Here is a 22,319-nt window from a genome sequence, read left to right as displayed (position 1 = left end):
CGATTTTGTTGCAGAGGCGCTAACTCTGATCTTTCTTCCTATGATAAAATGAAATTTCTGACACCTTATTTGTGAAATACTGTGGATAAAGAAATAAACCTTTCAGAAAGTCAGATAGGTTGCAAGTAATCGAAGTGGTATCACCATCACTCATATTGTACAAAATGGAACTGATGATGTTAACTTTGGCACTATATATGTACAGTATCACAGACTCTCAGGAGGATCCATCCGTCTTTCTTTTCTCAGACTATGGTATTGCTTTTTATTGTTACCATTTGTGATGATCATGGAATTAATTTTCATGCTTATGTCATTTAGACCACTGTTGCTGCTACACAGGAGATATCATCAATTCATTGTGACAGAGGCTTTACGCATAATGACTGTTAATTTGATTTTCATTTTTTCTTTACACACTATTTCTGGGCTCCTCATTGATTTCTCAATTTGTTATGCATGTACGTCAAGAATATTCAGATATTTATTAGTATAATAGAGGGAAATATTCCACGTGGGAAAAAATATCTAAAAACAAAGATTCTGTAACTTTCCAAACGAAAGTGTTGGTACGTCGATAGAGACAATTACAAACACAAAAACACACACAAATTTCAAGCTTTCGCAACCCATGGTTGCTTCATCAGGAAAGAGGGAAGGAGAGGGAAATACGAAGCTCTCTCTCTCTCTCTCTCTCTCTCTCTCTCTCTCTCTCTCTCTCTCTCTCTCTCTCTCTCACACACACACACACACACACACACACACACACACACACACACATCCATCCGCACATATACAGGCACAAGCAGACTGGAATGACTCCTTACCCTCTCCCTTAAAACCCATATCCTTTCGTCTTTCCCTCTCCTTCCCTCTTTCCTGCTGAAGCAATCGTGGGTTGCGAAGGCTTGAAATTTGTGTTTGTTTGTTATTGTCTCTATCGACGTACCAACGCTTTCGTTTGGTAAGTTACAGAATCTTTGTTTTCAGATATTTTTTAGTGTATATAAGGACAGACTTATCTTGCATTGCCTAATGATTTTGTTTGATTTTATCTTGAGATCTCTGACTTTCACCTTTTTTTCTTTTCGAAGTTGTAGCCAGTTTTGTAAAAGAGTATTTCAGACATGACAGTTCTCTTTAATGCCGTTATTGTTCTCTACTGATCTTGATAAATAAAATTTTCAGTGTTAACACAACTCTTCATAATAAAAGTGCATATGGCTGTGGATTGCTCTATGTTCTGTTCACCTTTTCAAGAAGATTTTATAAAATTGTAACATTAATACTGGTAGTTTTTTGGTAAATGGTGACAAAAGTATCTTTGTGGATTAGTTGACTGCAATATTATTGCGCCTGGGAGGGAAGGTGCTTTGGTCTACTCACCGTGTATAATTTATAATGAGATTTCATGAGGCCACACTGAAAAGCTTAATATCATTCACAGTGTGATGTGTTTTCCTGAGACTTGCTGTAATGTCACCATGTGCTTCCGGTAAGGGCAGTGTGATGTCAAGTGCAGTAATATGGTGGCCAATCAGTATAATAACTACCTGTAAGAAATCATTTAATGACATCTCAGTAATGCTCCATTATGAACCATTAAACCTAATTTAGGAGTTCGTGTTCTTTGGAGAATTTTAAAATTTGTTGTAGTCTTATGTTTTACAACTGCTACATCAGTTAACCTTTCTTAAATAAGTTTTTCTTTATACAGTGAGGAGCTGAAAGAATTAAAAACGTTTCTGAGCCAGCTGGAGCAAAATAAATTAGACTCCAAGGGATTATATGAAAAGGCATTGGAGAAATATGAAGAGAATTTAGAAAATGCATTTATTACAAATTTCAAAGTTATTGATGAGTTAAAAAACATCCCTGGAAGAATTGTAAGTTTCGTCAAAGTTTATAGAATTTTTATGCTAACTGTAATACATCATCTGGCAAATAATTTAGCCTATTTTTTTTTTTCAGATACTGGATCAATATTTGTGTGAATCACCGCTTTTAGCATTGAGAGAGAAGATTGACTGTTTTCTTGAAACTTTTAATTTTCACCTAAGAAATCATTTTCTAGAAGTGAGTACTGAAGATTTTAAATTTGTATCCTTTTTATGCTGCTTGCCACTTATAAACAGGAAAATGTACAGATGTCTTACTTTATTATTTCAGGCAGCAAAGACTAATGGAGCAGAAAGATATAGAAATGTTATTATTGAACAGACAATACTTGAAGCAAGGTAGTATGGAAATTTAAGTTTTAAATTAAGAGAATGCAGAAGATGCCAGTCAGTTGAATACATATAAAGTTCAAAACTGTAGCACTAATAACGAGAGGTGTTCTACTAAATGAGTTTCCTATGCAATAGTTGACTATGTGAAACACTGGTGTATGCCTATTATTTCCTTATGAAGAGAGTAACCTTGCAAGATCTCATTCATGCCTTAATATCACAAACTTCAGTACTTTCAAGACATTTATTATTGTGCTGTAGCAGCCACAAATAATTTTTTTTTTTTTTTCATTTTATTTTGTTGTGCCTGATTGAAGATCCCAGTGTACAAAGGTGCTATATACAGCACAAAGTTTTAAATGTTCTTCAGTGAGGTATAAAAAAATTGATGACTCACTGTGAGCAAAAGGTAAGGATCAGGTTTCTCCCTAGTTCTAACATGTCACATACTCTAGAATGAATTTAAGGGATTTATGTCCTGGCTTCTGATGCAATTTTTTAAATAAAAAAAGATATTGGGTACGATAATAACATTCCAAACAGAAAGACCATACAAAAATGAGGAAAGGCAATCCCATGAGTATGTGTCACATATCGATCAGCTATAGGTATGATTGCCATTTCTCATTTGTTTATTAGCTTTTCTTTGCTACACCATAATTGGTATTAATTCATTTATTCATCGTTGTATGCAAATCCCATCATGGAGGAGACTAACCTTCAGGGACATGGAAGGAATCAAGTTACCCATTAATAAGAGAAATAATGACTCCAGGTTACTTCTGTAAAGTAAGTTAGCAACGTATTGTGACCAACAATCCACTCATGCTGACAGTTAAGGGAATTACTTATACACTCCTGGAAATGGAAAAAAGAACACATCGACACCGGTGTGTCAGACCCACCATACTTGCTCCGGACACTGCGAGAGGGCTGTACAAGCAATGATCACACGCACGGCACAGCAGACACACCAGGAACCGCGGTGTTGGCCGTCGAATGGCGCTAGCTGCGCAGCATTTGTGCACCGCCGCCGTCAGTGTCAGCCAGTTTGCCGTGGCATACGGAGCTCCATCGCAGTCTTTAACACTGGTAGCATGCCGCGACAGCGTGGACGTGAACCGTATGTGCAGTTGACGGACTTTGAGCGAGGGCGTATAGTGGGCATGCGGGAGGCCGGGTGGACGTACCGCCGAATTGCTCAACACGTGGGGCGTGGGGTCTCCACAGTACATCGATGTTGTCGCCAGTGGTCGGCGGAAGGTGCACGTGCCCGTCGACCTGGGACCGGACCGCAGCGACGCACGGATGCACGCCAAGACCGTAGGATCCTACGCAGTGCCGTAGGGGACCGCACCGCCACTTCCCAGCAAATTAGGGACACTGTTGCTCCTGGGGTATCGGCAAGGACCATTCGCAACCGTCTCCATGAAGCTGGGCTACGGTCCCGCGCACCGTTAGGCCGTCTTCCGCTCACGCCCCAACATCGTGCAGCCCGCCTCCAGTGGTGTCGCGACAGGCGTGAATGGAGGGACGAATGGAGACGTGTCGTCTTCAGCGATGAGAGTCGCTTCTGCCTTGGTGCCAATGATGGTCGTATGCGTGTTTGGCGCCGTGCAGGTGAGCGCCACAATCAGGACTGCATACGACCGAGGCACACAGGGCCAACACCCGGCATCATGGTGTGGGGGGCGATCTCGTACACTGGCCGTACACCACTGGTGATCGTCGAGGGGACACTGAATAGTGCACGGTACATCCAAACCGTCATCGAACCCATCGTTCTACCATTCCTAGACCGGCAAGGGAACGTGCTGTTCCAACAGGACAATGCGCGTCCGCATGTATCCCGTGCCACCCAACGTGCTCTAGAAGGTGTAAGTCAACTACCCTGGTCAGCAAGATCTCCGGATCTGTCCCCCATTGAGCATGTTTGGTACTGGATGAAGCGTCGTTTCACGCGGTCTGCACGTCCAGCACGAACGCTGATCCAACTGAGGCGCCAGGTGGAAATGGCATGGCAAGCCGTTCCACAGGACTACATCCAGCATCTCTACGATCGTCTCCATGGGAGAATAGCAGCCTGCATTGCTGCGAAAGGTGGATATACACTGTACTAGTGCCGACATTGTGCATGCTCTGTTGCCTGTGTCTATGTGCCTGTGGTTCTGTCAGTGTGATCATGTGATGTATCTGACCCCAGGAATGTGTCAATAAAGTTTCCCCTTCCTGGGACAATGAATTCACGGTGTTCTTATTTCAATTTCCAGGAGTGTATATTATTTTCCGTATGTTTTATCTACTGTATTTAGCAGACTGTGAGGCCATTGTTACAAAGGGGGAAAATGAGTGTTACACTGTTTGTTGTTACATGGCAGAGGCCGCTGATTCAGTAATATTAAAGTTCATGATAAATAATGCCATCTAGCATATGAAGTTGTCATGTAGCATATGAAGACAATCATGCACAGTTAGTAAATTAAAAAAAAAAAAAAAACTTATAACAGTCACATTGTATTTGATAATAAAATAAACAAATGCAAACGAAGTGTACTGTACCCACTAACAGATGTGGAGGAACCCAAGCAAATGTCATGTACATTCAATCTTGAGTTTTGTGTGACAAAATTTCTCATAGTTGTAGTTAATGAAGTAAAGGAGAAAAATGAAATGGGTATTTTGTATTCTTATAGTGTGCTGGCAGATGGTTAGTTTATAATGTAATTTGTCTCTGCCGGCCAATTTATGCAGCTTGTAAAACTCAGGAAAACTTCTTAATCCTTTAAGCTGTTGCCATTACACAGCTTCTGAATTGCATATATAATTTGATAGCGTGACATTTTTGACCCCTGGATTATTGTTTCAGTATATCCTGCACATAATGTATGGAATAAATGGCAGTGGGTTATTTTATAGATAACTTTTGTATCTCTGGTGGAAAATATATAAAAATTACATGAGGAACTTTAACTTATACTGTGCCTGTTTTGTTTTAAGTTGAATAATTTTTAATCATTTTATGTAATAATTACTATCATTGGTCTACAGGCTTTCAGCGACTTTGTATAAGAACGGTGTCCTTGAGTGTTTGCTAAAGGGACAAGAAGCAGCAGTTTCTCATACAATGACAATGGCTGATGCCATTGGAAACGATGTTAAGACATCATTAACAACAAACATAAAGTACGCAAACGATTCCTAATGCAGAAATACAAACAAAATGATAATTCAGTTTTCTATAAACAATTGTTTTGTTTTTATTTCAGGAAGGAACTGGCTACATTGAAAAACATTAAAACAGCTGAAGATATAATATCAGATTTCAAGACTGATCTCATTTCTTTGTCACAGATGTCTGCTAATGTTAAAAATTTGAAGCACATATTAACAATGTGTAATTCAAAATATAATCGTGTAAATTACTGGTTATCGCAAACGGAGAAATGGGCGGATTGCATAAAATTGGAAAACAAGTTAATAAATGCTGTTTTGCGTGTACTTCATTCTGAAGAGGAAGAATCCAATAAAGTTTTGTGTTTCCTTACAGATTTTAAAACATATCTGAAAAGAGAACATTACAGTGTTATGTGTAGAACAGTAAGTACAAGCTGTATAAATTGAAAAAATATAGTGACTCTGTAAATTGTGTTTGTTAAACATAGTACTAATAACTACTACTGTAAAAGTTGGCACACGATAGAATTGTTTCGTTATAATGTCAGACAAGTGATGATACAGTATAATGAGCTGCTTGTTAGGAGCATGATACAGACAGTTACTATTAGTATTTTCTGCTTGACTTGTCTGGAACACTAAATTAACAAAATATAATTATACTGTTTAGCTCAGTTCTGTAACCAGATTGTAAGATAATGTTTATTTGATAACTGCTAGGCTGTAGGATGACATAACTGCGACAATATGCAGTCACTTATTGTGATAGTCAGAGCTCCCTGAATAAATGCATACTAAAATAGGTGGAAACAGGACAGCAGGGATGCTTTTGTACAGTCTCATGAAAAAGATTTTTTTAAGACCTATGAACAAATTTTTTGGTGAAAATTAGAATATTCAGAGTCAGTAATTTCTTAAATTTCATCCATGATCAGACATTTTTCTGAAAATTGACACACATAATAAACAGATATGTTAGCCTCATTAGGTGAAAAGTATTCTATACTCTGAGAGACAGCTTGGAACAAATCTGAGTAGTTCTAAGAGAGGTTCTGTTTCTAGGATGTGTAGAATTGATTTTGTATGGTAAGACAAACATAAAGAAAAAGAAGTGTATGATGTAGCCTTCAGACACTGTTTCTTTGTGAACTGTTATCCCTTATTTTTGAGTTGATTTTCTAAGGGTATTACACTTGACTTGTTACTGTTTGTGTTTTACCCTTACCTTCACAATATGGGAATACAATAATTCCAAAAGTGAAGACAGGTGCACAATTTACTTTGCTTCCAGTGACTGTGCAGATGTCAGTTTATGATATACATGGACATTGGTAACACAGACATAGTATGTAGCTTTTACTTTTTACTACTGAATGTAGATTTTATGTTTTCATTTATGATGAAAGCAAAATTACTGTTGTATGGAATTTTTAAAAAGCCATGCTGTGCTGGTTTTTATTTATGTATTTATTTTTTTGTAATATTCATTGCGCATTCACATCATAATAACTTTGATTTAGCTGTACATTATCTGCCACCCCAGCTACTGGACATAGATCTTTACAACTTTAACTTTAGAAGAGGTTATGCTGATAGGTAAATATCTGTTACACATTTATTCATTCACTATTGCTGAAAAACAAACCATTTAGTGTTGCACCATCTAACTGTTGGACAGAATTCTCTATGAAATATGAGATGGGGCAAATTGTGTATTCAGTTGACACCTGATGCAATCTACTGTGCATTGTTTTATAATTACTGATAAGTCTGAGTATAATTTGTAACATATAAGACTTTAATTCTAAATGTCTATGATTCTGTGGTCGATGGAAGGAGCGAAGCTAACCGCTCACTTTGTAGTGGAGACATTGATTGATCGAGAGGCACATAAACAAATTTAAAAACTGTGGTAAACTTTTGAACATATCCTTCTTCAGAACTAACTAATACAGAAGATACAATGATTTAGGAGACAGAATTGCTGACAAGTCCTGGCCTCCAGAAGGCAAAATGAATAGCACTCCTAATATACGCTTCTGAAAGGGACGCACCACTTATTTTCAGAAATAATAGTTCCTTTCTTCAAAAGGTCATGGCCAATATCCTTTCTCCGCCCTTCCCCAATGTACGCTTGTGCTCTGTCTCTGATGGTCCTATCATTGATGGGACATATTTACTACTAATTTTTCTTTTTTCCACTCAAGACAACTTTCACTCTAGTAAGGCAGCGACACTAGGATAATACACAAATAAACTTTGGTGCTTTGGTCTGTGTTAAGATTCACTCAAATGATTCATGCCCACAATGAAAATATTCAGGGAATCATCATCAACAGTTTGGCACATTCTCGCAAAATTTGTCTCCTCTGCAGACCAGATATTTGCTCCTCACTTTGTGGATTTGTCATCTCTAAGCATATTACAATCATTGTTAAATCTCATATTTTTCCCAAAGTATGTTGGTTTATTAAATTGGTTTTCTTACTTCTTGGAATTCATGAATTGTCCATGTGGTACCTCACAACATTTCCAAATTGATATTGGCAAGGCTACGGTCTGATGCAAAACATGCTTGCATTCATCATGTTGGTTCTTTAGAATATATCCAGCGTTCATTGTGGCTGATATGACCCACCACAAGGCACAAAATTAAGTGTTATTGCATGAAAAAGCGGTTCAGTACATTAATGAGGTAGCTACTGTTATTTCTGCAGGAAATCACATTGGCATCTAGACAAACACAATACAGTTTCTGTCTGTATGTTTGGGCTAATCTCAGGAACTACTGTAGAAATTTTGATACAGTTTTCGCTAAAAGATAGACCGATTCAGGAGGAAGTTTGTGTGTATAATTTATAAATATTTCTTGCAAATTGTTTGAACTATGAATAAGTAAGTCTCCCACCAGCATGAAAATAAGCCATTAGCATCTAGCAGTAAGCAGATGAAAGGTGTAAGGCCATCCATCTGCAACGCCTGGCATGAGCTACTGCTATCAGAAGGTTGGTGCGAGCTACCACATATGATGAATTTAAGTTCCCCGCTGCTGTGAAAATAATGCCATTGCCATCTAGGGATGAACTGGAGATGGGCTTAAGGCCGCCCAGCAGCAGTGCCAGGTGTGTACGAGCAACTGCTACCACGAGGCTGGTGTGAGCTACTGCCAGCTTCCTAAATGACCTGCTGTTAAGAGCAGAATTTTTTATGGTTTATAATTAGTGTTCGAGGGGTGAGAAGGGAAATGCTGCGTGCACACTCTTAAATCCCTGAAGTTATATGAAAGTGATGGTATTCAGTTATCTAATGTTGTTCTCTGAACATTAATCATAACCCTATCTAGTGGACCGTAAACAAAATTTCAGCTATTGCAGACAGTCACCCACCAGTACATACTCAGTGCTATCTGTACAAAAACAGGGCGTGTCACTTGTATGTTATATGTGCCATTTACCACCTCGACAGAGGTTTCTTTTGTTAGCAAGAGCTTGTCTTTTCAGTTCAGTGTCCACAGCTTTTGCAACATATTTGTAATTTTACACACAAGGCCCGTTTCCACTCCCACATGTGTGCTCTGCTACCCACTGTCCAGTGAATGGTGGCGGATCAATATAGGCTTTTCTTTTTCTCCCTTTCCTGTTGTGTTTTAGCATGTAAGAAGTGAAAAATAATAAGTTCAAAATAATTTTCTTTAAGTTTGTCTATATGCAGTCACCACATTTATATCTATGAGCCTTACATGACATCTGCACTACCATACTGCTCATCTTCAAGTCAGAAGCCATTATCCACTTTCGACTACTAGCGCCACTGTGTTACTGCCATTGTATACTGAGTACCTGCTTCCTATGGGGTTGCTGTTGCTTGCTGTCCCAATGCATCCTTACAGCACACTAACATGCACCAACATTAGCACATACTCGACAGAACTGAGGGTCAGGGGGGAACACACTTATGATTCACCAAAGTCAAGTCTCATTCGTGCAATGAGTCTGTCACATTGCAAGACTCCTTCTGAAGTTTTAACTTTTCAAAAAATGTTGTGCCTTTATTACTTGGTTTCCATGCATTAATTACATACTCATCACATTTCCCTTTAGATCTGTTTGAAATATTAAAACCATTTTTGTATCCTTTTAATGTTACATAAACTTTTCTCATGGACTACTTGTAGAATATTGTTGCACATGTAAAAGAAAGTGATAAGTTGGGCCAGTATGTAGTAAGTTTTAATTATACAATGGAAAATCCAGGATGGAATAATGATAATATTACTCCTACCCTGCAAACCCCACCCCACCCCAGCCTACTCCTTATCCCCGTGTCTCTCTCTCTCTCTCTCTCTCTCTCTCTCTCTCTCTCTCTCTCTCTCTCTCTCTCTCTCTCTCTCTCTTCTACTTTACCTTTTGGCTGAACGCTCACATTTTTAGAAATGTTTCTGTTGTCTTTGTCTGTGGCTCAACATCTATATATATGGTGAGTAGCAATTATTTTCATAATGTTGTAAAGCTTTTATTATAGATCTGTGGAACTGAATATTGTGACTTACCAAAATAAAATAATATCTTACATTCAACTAACATTATTGATATTCATTAGGAAACTGTTTTGATGGATTGCTTAACAGGGCTAAAAGATGGGTAGGCTTCTCACTAATCCGTAGTGCAGACAGTGATGGCCAGTCTGCTTGTCTCTAGGCTAAATGTGTTATGTGTTGCACAAAAACAGACTCGCTAACTGCAGATGGGATATACTACAGATATCAGCAGAGCAGTGAAAATACAGAAGACCAAACAGAACTAAAATTACAATGTACGTTTCACTACAAAGGAATAGAGCAGTGATGATATTAAGCTGTAGACTTTATTGTAAATAAGACTTCATTACTTCATGCATTGAAGCACTTTTCGACAGAATAGCAAGATTGATTAAAAATAAGATATTGTGTGGGGTTGAAACGAAAGATATTCTGTGGAGTTCATTCAAATCTTTGCACCAACATCCTCACATTCTGATGAAGAGGTAGAAGACTTCTATAAGGAGTTCCAGAAAGTAATGAATGACAGAAAATCCCATTACAGGATGGTAATGAAGGACTTGAATGTGAAAGTAGAGCAAAAACAAAAGAGTGATTTTTCATTGGGAAACTGTTGCATGACAGCAGAAATGTCATAGGGCAGGAATTAGTCATATATCTCTTGAAGATTGTTTTGTCCTTAAAACTTGTTTCAGAAGAAAACAAATGGCATATGAACTAGGCAGTCAGACAGACTGTATTTTATCGAACAGTAAAGAAACTGTTCAGGATGTACAGTCGTAAACCACATAAAGATTTCAGGAGATCATAGACTTGTCGGATATGGAATGAGATAGATACAAAGCTAGACAGAAACATGAACTCATCAGACAAGGAAACAGAAATTTAGATGATGAGTGTTTGTCCAAGAAAGGGGGGGGGTGTATTAAATTAAATTAAGCAACATGTTTTGCCATCTTGGAAACTTAATATTATACAGTTACAAATTAAAGAGGCAACTATTTAATCATTGGAATCCAAAAGAAAAAGGTATTGCAGACACAACAAATGAGAAGAAATCCTGAAATGAAATGAAATGAAGCAAGAGAGTTATTGCAATGAGCACAAGAGTTTCAAGAAAACGATGACAAAAACATGGTAAAATACGAAAATTGGATTAGAGAAATAATTGAAAAAAGTAAGAGTTTGAATATGACAAAACGGAAATGTTGTTTATACATCACATTTCCTCAGTTAAGATGGCAGATGCTACAGTAACTAGCAGCACTGGAAAACATGTGTAAACATTACAATACTTATTTAGTTTGTGTTGTTTGAGAGAGAGAAGGCAAAATACTGATACCTGAAAAAAGAAATAAAATCATTCCAGTAATCCCGGGTGAACTATTTAAAACCATTTGAGGCATAAAGGCAGGAAAAGTCCCAGCAAGTGCATGGAGGATTGAATAGAAATGGTTCTAGCTGGAGGCTACAGCCGTAATTTTTCCCAAGGGCATGCAGCTTTACTGTATGGTTAATGATGATGGCGTCCTCTTGGGTAAAATATTCCAGAGGTAAAATAGTCCCCCATTCGGATCTCCGGTCAGGGGCTACTCAAGAGGACTTCGTTATCAGGAGAAAGAAAACTGGTGTTCTACGGATCGGAGCGTGGAATGTCAGATCCCTTAATCGGGCGGGTAGGTTAGAAAATTTAAAAAGGGAAATGGATAGGTTAAAGTTAGATATAGTGGGAATTAGTGAAGTTCGGTGGCAGGAGGAACAAGACTTTTGGTCAGGTGATTACAGGGTTATAAATACAAAATCAAATAGGGGTAATGCAGGAGTAGGTTTAATAATGAATAAAAAAATAGGAATGCGGGTAAGCTACTACAAACAACATAGTGAACGCATTATTGTGGCCAAGATAGACACGAAGCCCACGCCTACTACAGTAGTACAAGTTTATATGCCAACTAGCTCTGCAGATGACGAAGAAATTGAAGAAATGTATGATGAAATAAAAGAAATTATTCAGATAGTGAAGGGAGACGAAAATTTTATAGTCATGTGTCACTGGAATTCGGTAGTAGGAAAAGGGAGAGAAGGAAACGTAGTAGGTGAATATGGATTGGGGGTAAGAAATGAAAGAGGAAGCTGCCTGGTAGAATTTTGCACAGAGCACAACACAATCATAGCTAACACTTGGATCAAGAATCATAAAAGAAGGTTGTATACATGGAAGAATCCTGGACGTACTAGAAGGTATCAGATAGATTATATAATGGTAAGACAAAGATTCAGGAACCAGGTTTTAAATTGTAAGACATTTCCAGGGGCAGATGTGGACTCTGACCACAATCTATTGGTTATGAACTGTAGATTAAAACTGAAGAAACTGCAAAAAGGTGGGAATTTAAGGAGATGGGACCTGGATAAACTGACTAAACCAGAGGTTGTACAGAGTTTCACGGAGAGCATAAGGGAACAATTGACAGGAATGGAGGAAAGAAATACAGTAGAAGAAGAATGGGTAGCTTTGAGGGATGAAGTAGTGAAGGCAGCAGAGGATAAGGAGGTAAAAAGACGAGGGCTAGTAGAAATCCTTGGGTAACAGAAGAAATATTGAATTTAATTGATGAAAGGAGAAAATATAGAAGTGCAGTAAATGAGGCAGGCAAAAAGGAATACAAACGTCTGAAAAATGAGATCGACAGGATGTGCAAAATGGCTAAGCAGGGATAGCTAGAGGATAAATGTAAGGATGTAGAGGCTTATCTCACTAGGAGTAAGATAGAAACTGCCTTCAGGAAAATTAAAGAGACCTTTTGGAGAAAAGAGAACCACTTGTATGAATATAAAGAGCTCAGATGGAATCCCAGTTCTAAGCAAAGAATGGAAAGCGGAAAGGTGGGAGGAATATATAGAGGGTCTAACAAGGACGATGTACTTGAGGACAATATTATGGAAATGGAAGAGGATGTAGTTGAAGATGAAATGGGAGATATCATACTGCGTGAAGAGTTTGACAGAGCACTGAAAGACCTGAGTCGAAAGAAGGCCCCGGGAGTAGACAACATTCCATTAGAACTACTGACGGCCTTGGGGGAGCCAGTCCTGACAAAACTCTACCATCTGGTGAGCAAGATGTATGAGACAGGCGAAATACCCTCAGACTTCAAGAAGAATATAATAATTCCAATCCCAAAGAAAGCAGGTGTTGACAGATGTGAAAATTACCGAACTATCAGTTTAATAAGTCACAGCTGCAAAATACTAAAGCGAATTCTTTACAGACAAATGGAAAAACTAGTAGAAGCCGACCTTGGGGAAGATCAGTTTGGATTCCGTAGAAATATTGGAACACGTGAGGCAATACTGACCCTACGGCTTATCTTAGAAGCTAGATTAAGGAAAGGCAAACCTACGTTTGTAGCATTTGTAGACTTAGAGAAAGCTTTTGACAATGTTGACTGGAATACTCTCTTTCAAATTTTGAAGGTGGCAGGGGTAAAATATAGGGAGCGAAGGCTATTTACAATATGTATAGAAACCAAATGGCAGCTATAAGAGTTGAGGGGCGTGAAAGGGAAGCAGTGGTTGGGAAAGGAGTGAGACAGGGTTGTAGCCTCTCCCCGATGTTATTCAATCTGTATATTGAGCATGCAGTGAAGGAAACAAAAGAAAAATTCGGAGTAGGTATTAAAATCCATGGAGAAGAAATAAAAACTTTGAGGTTCGCCGATGACGTTGTAATTCTGTCAGAGACAGCAAAGGACTTGGAAGAGCAGTTGAACGGAATGGATAGTGTCTTGAAAAGAGGATATAAGATGAAAATCAACAAAAGCAATACAAGGATAATGGAATGTAGTCGAATTAAATCAGGTGATGCTGTGGGAATTAGATTAGGAAATGAGACACTTAAAGTAGTAAAGGAGTTTTGCTATTTGGGGAGCAAAATAACTGATGATGGTCGAAGTAGACAGGATATAAAATGTAGACTGGCAATGGGAAGGAAAGCATTTCTGAAGAAGAGAAATTTGTTAACATCGAGTATAGATTTAAGTGTCAGGAAGTCGTTTCTGAAAGTATTTGTATGGAGTGTAGCCATGTATGGAAGTGATTGCTTCTTAGTTTTGGTTACTGATAACTTGATACCAGTGTCTATGAGTTTAATTTGTACAGCACAGCACTGAAGATGATCACCGTGTGATTGAAAATCGATTTTGCTATCAATAAACCATCAATATTACAGCCAACACTGACCTTCCTTTTAATTTAACTAAAAATCTGTTGCTTCCAATTAATAATGCGTAAGAGATTCACTAAAATTATCACCATAAACACACACAAATGACAGTTGATTACAATCAAACAAAGAAACAAGCTGGATATAGAACAGTGGACAACTTGCGAACAAAGGACAGGGCAATGAATTGCTACTTTATCACTTGGATTTGTAGATGTTGGGAAAGCTATATACACTTCCAACTACATCTGTTCTGACAGCCATTGAGAAATGAATAAACTGATTCAACCTGTTAATGTACTGAGGAATGTACACGTCAATGGTGCAGTCTCCATTAGACATAAGTAGAAAAATAAGGAATTTAGAATTGAATGCAGTGAATCAAAGAAAATCCATATCATTAAAACTAATTTTAGCTCTCCTAGAGGAAGTTTTCAGTTCTTTAAATGGGGTAAATGAAGATATAATGAATGCTAATGTAACATGTCTGAACCACCTTCGTTATGCAGATGACATTGTTTTGAGTACAGATAAACTTCAGTAATAAATGGAAGAATTTAATGAAGCAAATTTTGAAAGTATTAGTGTCTATAACCAATTTGAGTCTACTGTGGAGTGTGGACCTTCAGCACGATAACCATTCAGAAACTAATGTGTCCTCAGTGACTTGTGAGGAAATAGATAGATGAATCTCGAGAACTATTAGTTGCTACAGAATAAGAAACAAATGGGTCAGGGAACAAACTGTAGTGAAAGACATAATTGTGATAGGAATAAAACTTAAATTGAATGAATAAAAGTAGTCCTGAATATACTGCAAGTGCCAATACTATTTGGTGAAGTGAAGAGGAAGAAGAAAAATGAAAGTGGATGGCACATATATCCCGATGAATGGATGAAGATGGGGAAAGGAAAGTCTTTGCTGGATTCCTGCAGATGAGAAAAGACAGAGATGATGACTTTATGAAAAGTGAAAAAGATGTCATTAGAGAAAGACTCAAAGAGTATCACAAACGCACGCTACATGGAAAAGTCTAGACAAGGCCTTCACCCGGCAGTGGATATCAAATGGATGACAACGACGATGATGATATTTGAATTTGTACATTCACCCAAGAGTTACTTGAAGATTTTATTAATTGTATGTGTAATGAAAGTAATATAAATTATGATAAACATATATGAAAATTAGAGTTACTGAAGTATGCCAATAACAAAAGTGACAAGCTGCGAGCAGGGTTCAGAATACATACCCCACAAGCTCTCCAGTGGTCATTGTAGTGTTCTGAGTGAAGAATGGAGTAAGTATTGAAACAATTTGCTTAACTGCTTTCTTATATTCTTACCTGCCACCAAGATGTCATCTCGTGTCCAGAGCAAGTAGGTCTGAGCAAATAGGCCATTACAGTTCAGTCTTAATGGTGAACAGTGCCACTTGATGTCATTCAGTTCATATTCCTAGCTAAATTGCTGGTAGTTTCTATACATTCTAATATAACAGGTAATCAATGTTCTAGCAATGTCATGGAAAAATCTGCTGCTTCTTATTTTTCTTTGTCTTATTTCACGTTACCTTTATTCAACGTGTTTATAAATGTTGTATTTCAATGTTAGGCTAAGAAAACCTAAGTTTTTTTATTATTGACTCAACAATAAAACAGTTGTTCATGTACATTTCAGGCTTTCATGCACACCCAATTGCAAAACCCAATGGAAGATGATATGTTACACAGTGTACTTGTAAACATACTAGGTCAGACTTCAATTGACAAGGGCATTTCCACAAAACTGTCATGGAGGCAATTGAAAGAAGCTGTCATAAATATTAAAAAAGCAACTGTTTGGAAGCAGAATAACTTTTTCCAGTCATTTAAGAAGAAGAGACATATTTTATTTGAAAAGTATGTATGGAAGTATTTTATTTATTGTTTTAGTGCTGATGATGGCAGTGGTGGTGGTGATAACACAATCTGAATTGTTTTATTGCAGTGATAATTTGTTTAAATTAATCAATGGACTTAAAAGGGAATCTGGATTAAATTATTCACAAATAAATATAAATGAACAGCAGCAGAGATTGAGTGATTCCGAAAATGCTCTTTGTGCAATAAATCAAGATTTTATAAAGAAACAAGTAAGTAGTGTCATTTTATTAAGCAGGCTGTCTTAGAACCTTATTCAGTTTGATCTTAAAAAAATCAGTACTATTTTAACCCTCGAGTGGGCATGCCTATGTACAAAGTGCACCAACCACAAATAATATTGTCTTGTACCATTCCTTTGTGGTTTTACAACTGTGAACTGGTACCTATTCCTTCACTGCTGCTTCAGTTAACAGAGTGATAAATTGTGCTGTTATGCGGCCAAATGTGCTGTGGCAATATAAAATAAAAAGCGAGCTAGGTAAGAAAAAATTTACGATCCATGCAAGAAAACGAGCCAAATTCCGAGCTACCGGTGCAGTCCCACAGTGAGACAGTTGCCTAAAAGACAATTAGCAATTGAATAAGTGTCTGGCTGGGATCCGATGCAACTACACTGTTTAATACTTCGAGTGAGTCTCACTACTTTGAGTGGGTTGTTATTGTGGGGTGACACTTGTATACAGCAAAGTAGTGATACACTGGAAGTTTATTTTATTATTGTTTAATTAAACAGTGATTTAGCACATATAATGTAAGTTTATTTTGTCATTGTTTGATTGAACTAAACTAATTAAATTGTGATTTTGCTCATACATCTTTATCTCGGTAACGTAAAGACAGTTACTCTTTTCATGTGTACAAGGTACACCTGCCCATTCGTGTTACAAAAAGAAGGCATGCCCTCTTGAGCGTTAATAGTTGTTTGTCTGCCATACAATTGGCAATTAGATACTGGACAAAATTAATGTATCTTTAAACATTGCAGTAAGTGAACAGTTCACCTTTTGTCACTGAATTACATTCCTAATGGTTCTGCTCTAATCACAGTGCCTGTAAATGGCATAAGAAGCCAAAAGTCATTTCCTGACCAAATAAATGTAATTTTACAGACCATTAGTAACTGTTTCCTGTTTATTATTATTATTATTATATTCTGCCAAGCACCAATGGAGAAATCGCGGGATTAGCCGAGCAGTCTAAGGCGCTGCAGTCCATAGACTGTGCGGCTGATCCCGGCGGAGGTTCGAGTCCTCCCTCGGGCATGGGTGTGTGTGTTTGTCTTTAGGATAATTTAGGTTAAGTAGTGTGTAAGCTTAGGGACTGATGACCTTAGCAGTTAAGTCCCATAAGATTTCACACGCATTTGAACATTTTGAAAATTCAGTTAATGTTTTATGTAATTATGTGAAAGATTTTTAGAACACTCAATAAGATAATGCACTGTTAAGTAGCAGAAGAGTTACAGAATGGAATCTATGTTCACTTTCTTAAGTTGTCAGTTTCTGTTTTTTCTCCAGTTTCTGTAGGAAAACTGTGCAAAAGGAAAAGTATTTTATTTCTGCCTTGTGCATGAATACTATTTTTGTAAACTATCATCAAATGTAAAATCAGATTGTTACTAGGCGCAGTTCAAAAAGTTGCAAAAATGGGGAAGAAGAAGAAGAAAGCTTTTCTGTATCAGACTATTTTTCAAAGTATTGAAATAATTCACTGCCTATTTACTTTCTCACTTGCCTTCTCCAAACCCATACAGAATACATATCATATATCACAAGTGGAGTAGCTAATATTCATCACACTTTGGAAGTACTAGTTACCTCATCCAAACCAAGCAACCATTCACAATTAGATTAATTCACTCTGAGACAATTAAAAGGAGGGAAGCACCAAAGAAACTGGTATAGTCTGGTGCAGGTGTTAGATTGGTTACTGCTGCTACAATGGCAGGTTATCAAGATTTAGTTGAGTTTGAACATGATGTTATAGTTAGCACACGAGCGATGGGCCACAACATCTCTAAGGTAGTGATGAAGTGGGGATGTTCCTGTACGATCATCTCATGAATGTACCATGAATATCAGGAATCTAGTAAAACATCAAATCTCTGACATTGCTGCGGCCAGAAAAAGATCCTTGATGATTCCAAGACACAAAGCTTTACGCCTTGCCTGGGCCCATCAACACCAACTGGACTGTTGACTGGAAACATGTTCCCTGGTTGGATGAGTCATTTCAAATTGTATCAAGCGGATGGATGTGTATGTGTAGGGAGACAACTTCATGAATCCATGGACCCTGCATGCGAGCAAGGGACTGTTGAAGCTGATGGAGGCTCTGTAATGGTGTGGTTCATGTGTAGTTGGAGTGATATGGGACCCCTGGAACGTCCAGATGCGACTCTGTCAGGTGACGCATATGTAAGCATCCTGTCTGATCATTTACATCCATTCATGTCCATTGTGCATTCCGGAAGACTTGGACAGTTCCAGCAGGACAATGTGACACATCCAGAATTGCTACAGAGTGGCTTCAGGAACACACATCTGAGTTTAAACACTTCCACTGGCCACCAGACTCCCCAGACATGAACATTATTGAGCATATCTGGGATGTCTTGCAATGTGCTGTTCAGACGAGATCTCAACCCCCTTGTACTCTTATGGATTTATGGACAGCCCTGCAGGACTCATGATGTCATTTCCCTTCAGCACTGATTCAGACAATAGTTGAGTCCATGCCACATCATGTTGTGGAACTTCTGCGTGCTTGTGGGGGCACTAAATGACATTAGGCAGGTGTACCAGTTTCTTTGGCTCTTCAGTGTATATGCTTTATAATTTTTGTGCCAGTGGAGTAGTTTGTAATCAGTCAAAACTATCTTAATTACTCTGAGGGAGAGGGAAAAAGAAGCTTGGGGGGGGGGGGGGGGGGAGAGAGAGAGAGAGAGAGAGAGAGAGAGAGAGAGAGAGAGAGAGAGAGAGAGAGAGAGAGAGAGAGAGAGAGAGAAGGCAATATTACGTGAAATATAACAAAAAACTGGTTCTCTCGTATTTTTTGGTGTATAACATGAAGATACAGAAAGATTACTGCAGATAGGATATGTTGTCATTATTAAAAGGTACATTGAATAGCAACAATGTTTACTGGTGTTCTGTATATAAGGTGTACACGATCCGGGAAAAATATGGGAATTTTTTCATCTGGGAAAAGACCGGGAAAAGCCCGGAAATTTTTAAGAGTTCCTGGAATTTTTAATTGCTTTAGTTTTCATTAAATGATAAGTTTTTACTGGTAAGAACTGATATTCTAACAAAGAATTTTACTTTAGCTCGTTACTGCAATATAATGCTGCAGCAATAAAAAAATAAGAGGAAAAAATAAATAGAACTTCAGTTGCAAAGGAAGTACGCAACAAAAGACAGCACACACAAAAGCGTTTGTCAGCAGCAAAATGTGTCAAATGCCTTAGGATGAAGACTAGGCAATATTTCGTAACAACCACCTTCTTCCAGTGGGCGTGACATCACGATGATTAACATTAAGTTCGTTTGAGCAGTCGCCAGCGGGCTTCTGCGCATGCGCAATTGAGTTGCATATGAGATGTACCATCTCCCACTTCTGGCTACTTAAAGTAATTATACACAAGCTGTATCAGCAGTAGCAACAAGCAGCCAGATGTTACTGCAAACATTTTTCTGGATGCCAGATTTACGCATGCGCAGAGCAGTCTGAATTGTAATGGGATAAGGGGTAGTCTCTACATGAACTGTGTTTACGTTTAATGATTTTGCTGTATTCTCTGGGTTTATAGCTCTCAAGAACAGAGCGGATTTCTGTGGCCAGGAGCTATAAAGTGAATTAAAATGTTCAGATAATTATGGAAGGCTAAAATATGTTATTAGTTTTTCTGATTTTTATTTTCAGGTTTTTGGCAGTCGGCTCTTAATTGCCTTGCAGAACAATGACATTATTTTTGTCGAGTTGCTAAAAAAAATTTGGCTTTGATTAATCTTTTGCACAGAGGCAGTCAATTCATTTGAAACACTATTGGCTAGTGTCAACTGCTTGTGGAATTCCAAGTATAGTGGAAACTCGATTAACCGTCATCTTTGGTACCGAGATCGTGACGGTTGAGCGAATAGACGGATAACAGAAACACTGTATTCCTCCAAAACATAACCTCAGTCAATTATTTTATGTATAGACACATATCACTCTCACAGTAATATAATAACATTTCGGAGCGAAAACAAATTAAACACGATTGTAATAGCAAATAAAACTATTTATTACATGATAAAAACTTCCGTACAGTAGCTGCAAAAGTTGCAAAATACGTAATGTACAGTACTGTACTGTACTATAAACTTACAGATGAAATAGTTTATCTAGCTTGGAAATAGTCAGTCAGTTTCTTCTGCCTTTTTGATGTTTGAGCTTTCACCACAGCAATATTTCATATTTTTCGGAGCAGTAGAGCCTGCATTGCATTAGCCTCTTCTTGACTTTCAAACCATTCTATACACTTGGACCACATTGTTTCGGCCTCTGAATGGCAGATTGTTATTCTTCATGGTTTGAACACTTGTCTTCATCAGCCCCTCCTCCTTCTTCTTCTTCTTCTTCTTCTTTGGTGGCACTTACACTGGCAACAATTTCATCATCACTCAAAATTTGAAAACCCCCGTCCACTTTGTCACACTCTAACCACTCTGATACTTCTTCTGACGTCAAATTTGTGCTGATTTGTAAATTATTGCACAAATTGACCATCTCGTCAACTGTCACACACTCAGGTTCCTCCGATTCTTCACCTCTAGGTTAAGGCCAAAGTTTATTCCAGCCGTTCTTGAGATTTGACACTGACAGATCACTCCATGCACTGGCAACATTGAAAATGGCAGCCTTAATACTGTAAGATCTCCAAAACTGTTTTACAGATGTTGATTCATCAGATGAGAGCAAACTTTCGATAAATATTTTTCCATAACAATGTTTCATTTTTTCGATGATTCCCTGATCCATGGGCTGTATAAGTGAAGTTGTGTTTGCTGGAAGGAAGAGACATGTTATGTTGCCATCATCACTTTTCATTTCACAAGTAGGGTGCGTTGGGTCATTGTCTAGTAGCAATAGCGCTTTCTGTGGCAACTTTTTTTCAGCCCAATGTGCTCTAACTTGAGGTACAAATTGTTTGTGAAACCAGTCAGAAAAAATCGTTTGATCCATCCAAGCACTCTTCTGGGTGTAGTATTGTGCAGGGAGATTCTTGAATGCACGAGGTTTTCTTGATTTCCCAGTCACAAGTAGGGGTAGCCTATGATTGCCGGTCGCATTTTCGCAAACCATAGCAGTGATGCGATCTGTTTGTACTTTGAAACCTGGAGCAGCTTTTTTAGAGAGTGATGCTAATGTCTTTTGTGGTAAAGCCTTCCAATGAAGCCCAGTTTCATCACAATTGTGAACTTGCTCCCTAACAAGATTCAATTCAGCCACTTTTTCTTTAAATTGTTCCTGGAACTCAGCAATTACAGAACTATCCGCGCTGAGTTTTTCTCCACTGATATCAAGTTGGCGTATGCCATGACTAAATTTAAACTTGTCGAGCCATCCGATACTTGCTGTAAAAGACAAGACACCATCAAGTTTGTTGTTCATTTCAACAGCCTTGGCCATTATTATAGGCCCTGAAAGTGGAATCCCCTGACTTCTTGCTTGTATAAACCATCGGTACATTGCAGTGTCCAATTCATCATATTTTGCAGGTTTCATTGTCTTTCTTGTTCGCACATCTCCATCCATGCTCTGCATTGTTGACACATGTTGTTCTATTTTATCAGCATCATGTTTTATATCGTTAACTGTTGCTCTTCCAGTACCATAAATCAGTGCTACACTTGTCGCAGTTTTGCCTTTTCTTAAGCGTTTTATAATTTCAAGTTTTTGATTAAGTCCTAAAACAACATGTTTTCGTTTTTCAGACATTTTATCAAGTCACTGTATCACACAACTGCACTAAATACGATAGTGTAAAATATTAGACAATAAAGCTTATTCAAGTGGAAAACACGTAACATGGCACAGCCCGCTAGATACAATGCGACACTTACAGTCTTCTCACCACAACTGGAAACCGATCCAGTGGTGATTGTTGACTCACAAGTGAGACAAAGACAAGAAAAGGGGGAGATGTGTTAGCATGTCAACTGAAGGTCATATTTTATGTA

The 22,319-nt window shown here is 38.1% G+C and overlaps 1 protein-coding gene across 3 annotated transcripts in view; it reads left to right on the top strand.

Moving 5' to 3' along the window:
* Window positions 1–22,319, top strand: part of LOC126175727 (uncharacterized) — a 140,206-nt gene that overhangs the window by 85,710 nt on the left and 32,177 nt on the right. For all 3 annotated transcript variants that reach the window (XM_049922665.1, XM_049922667.1, XM_049922666.1), the window contains 7 exons: window positions 1,718–1,886; window positions 1,972–2,076; window positions 2,170–2,237; window positions 5,280–5,414; window positions 5,498–5,828; window positions 15,848–16,068; window positions 16,157–16,301. In XM_049922665.1, coding sequence (XP_049778622.1) covers window positions 1,718–1,886; window positions 1,972–2,076; window positions 2,170–2,237; window positions 5,280–5,414; window positions 5,498–5,828; window positions 15,848–16,068; window positions 16,157–16,301 — 1,174 coding nt within the window. The remainder of the gene's footprint in view (window positions 1–1,717; window positions 1,887–1,971; window positions 2,077–2,169; window positions 2,238–5,279; window positions 5,415–5,497; window positions 5,829–15,847; window positions 16,069–16,156; window positions 16,302–22,319) is intronic.

This window comes from Schistocerca cancellata, chromosome 3, assembly GCF_023864275.1.
Source record: "Schistocerca cancellata isolate TAMUIC-IGC-003103 chromosome 3, iqSchCanc2.1, whole genome shotgun sequence".
NCBI lineage: Eukaryota > Metazoa > Arthropoda > Insecta > Orthoptera > Acrididae > Schistocerca > Schistocerca cancellata.
This window is presented reverse-complemented; position numbering and strand designations above follow the sequence as displayed.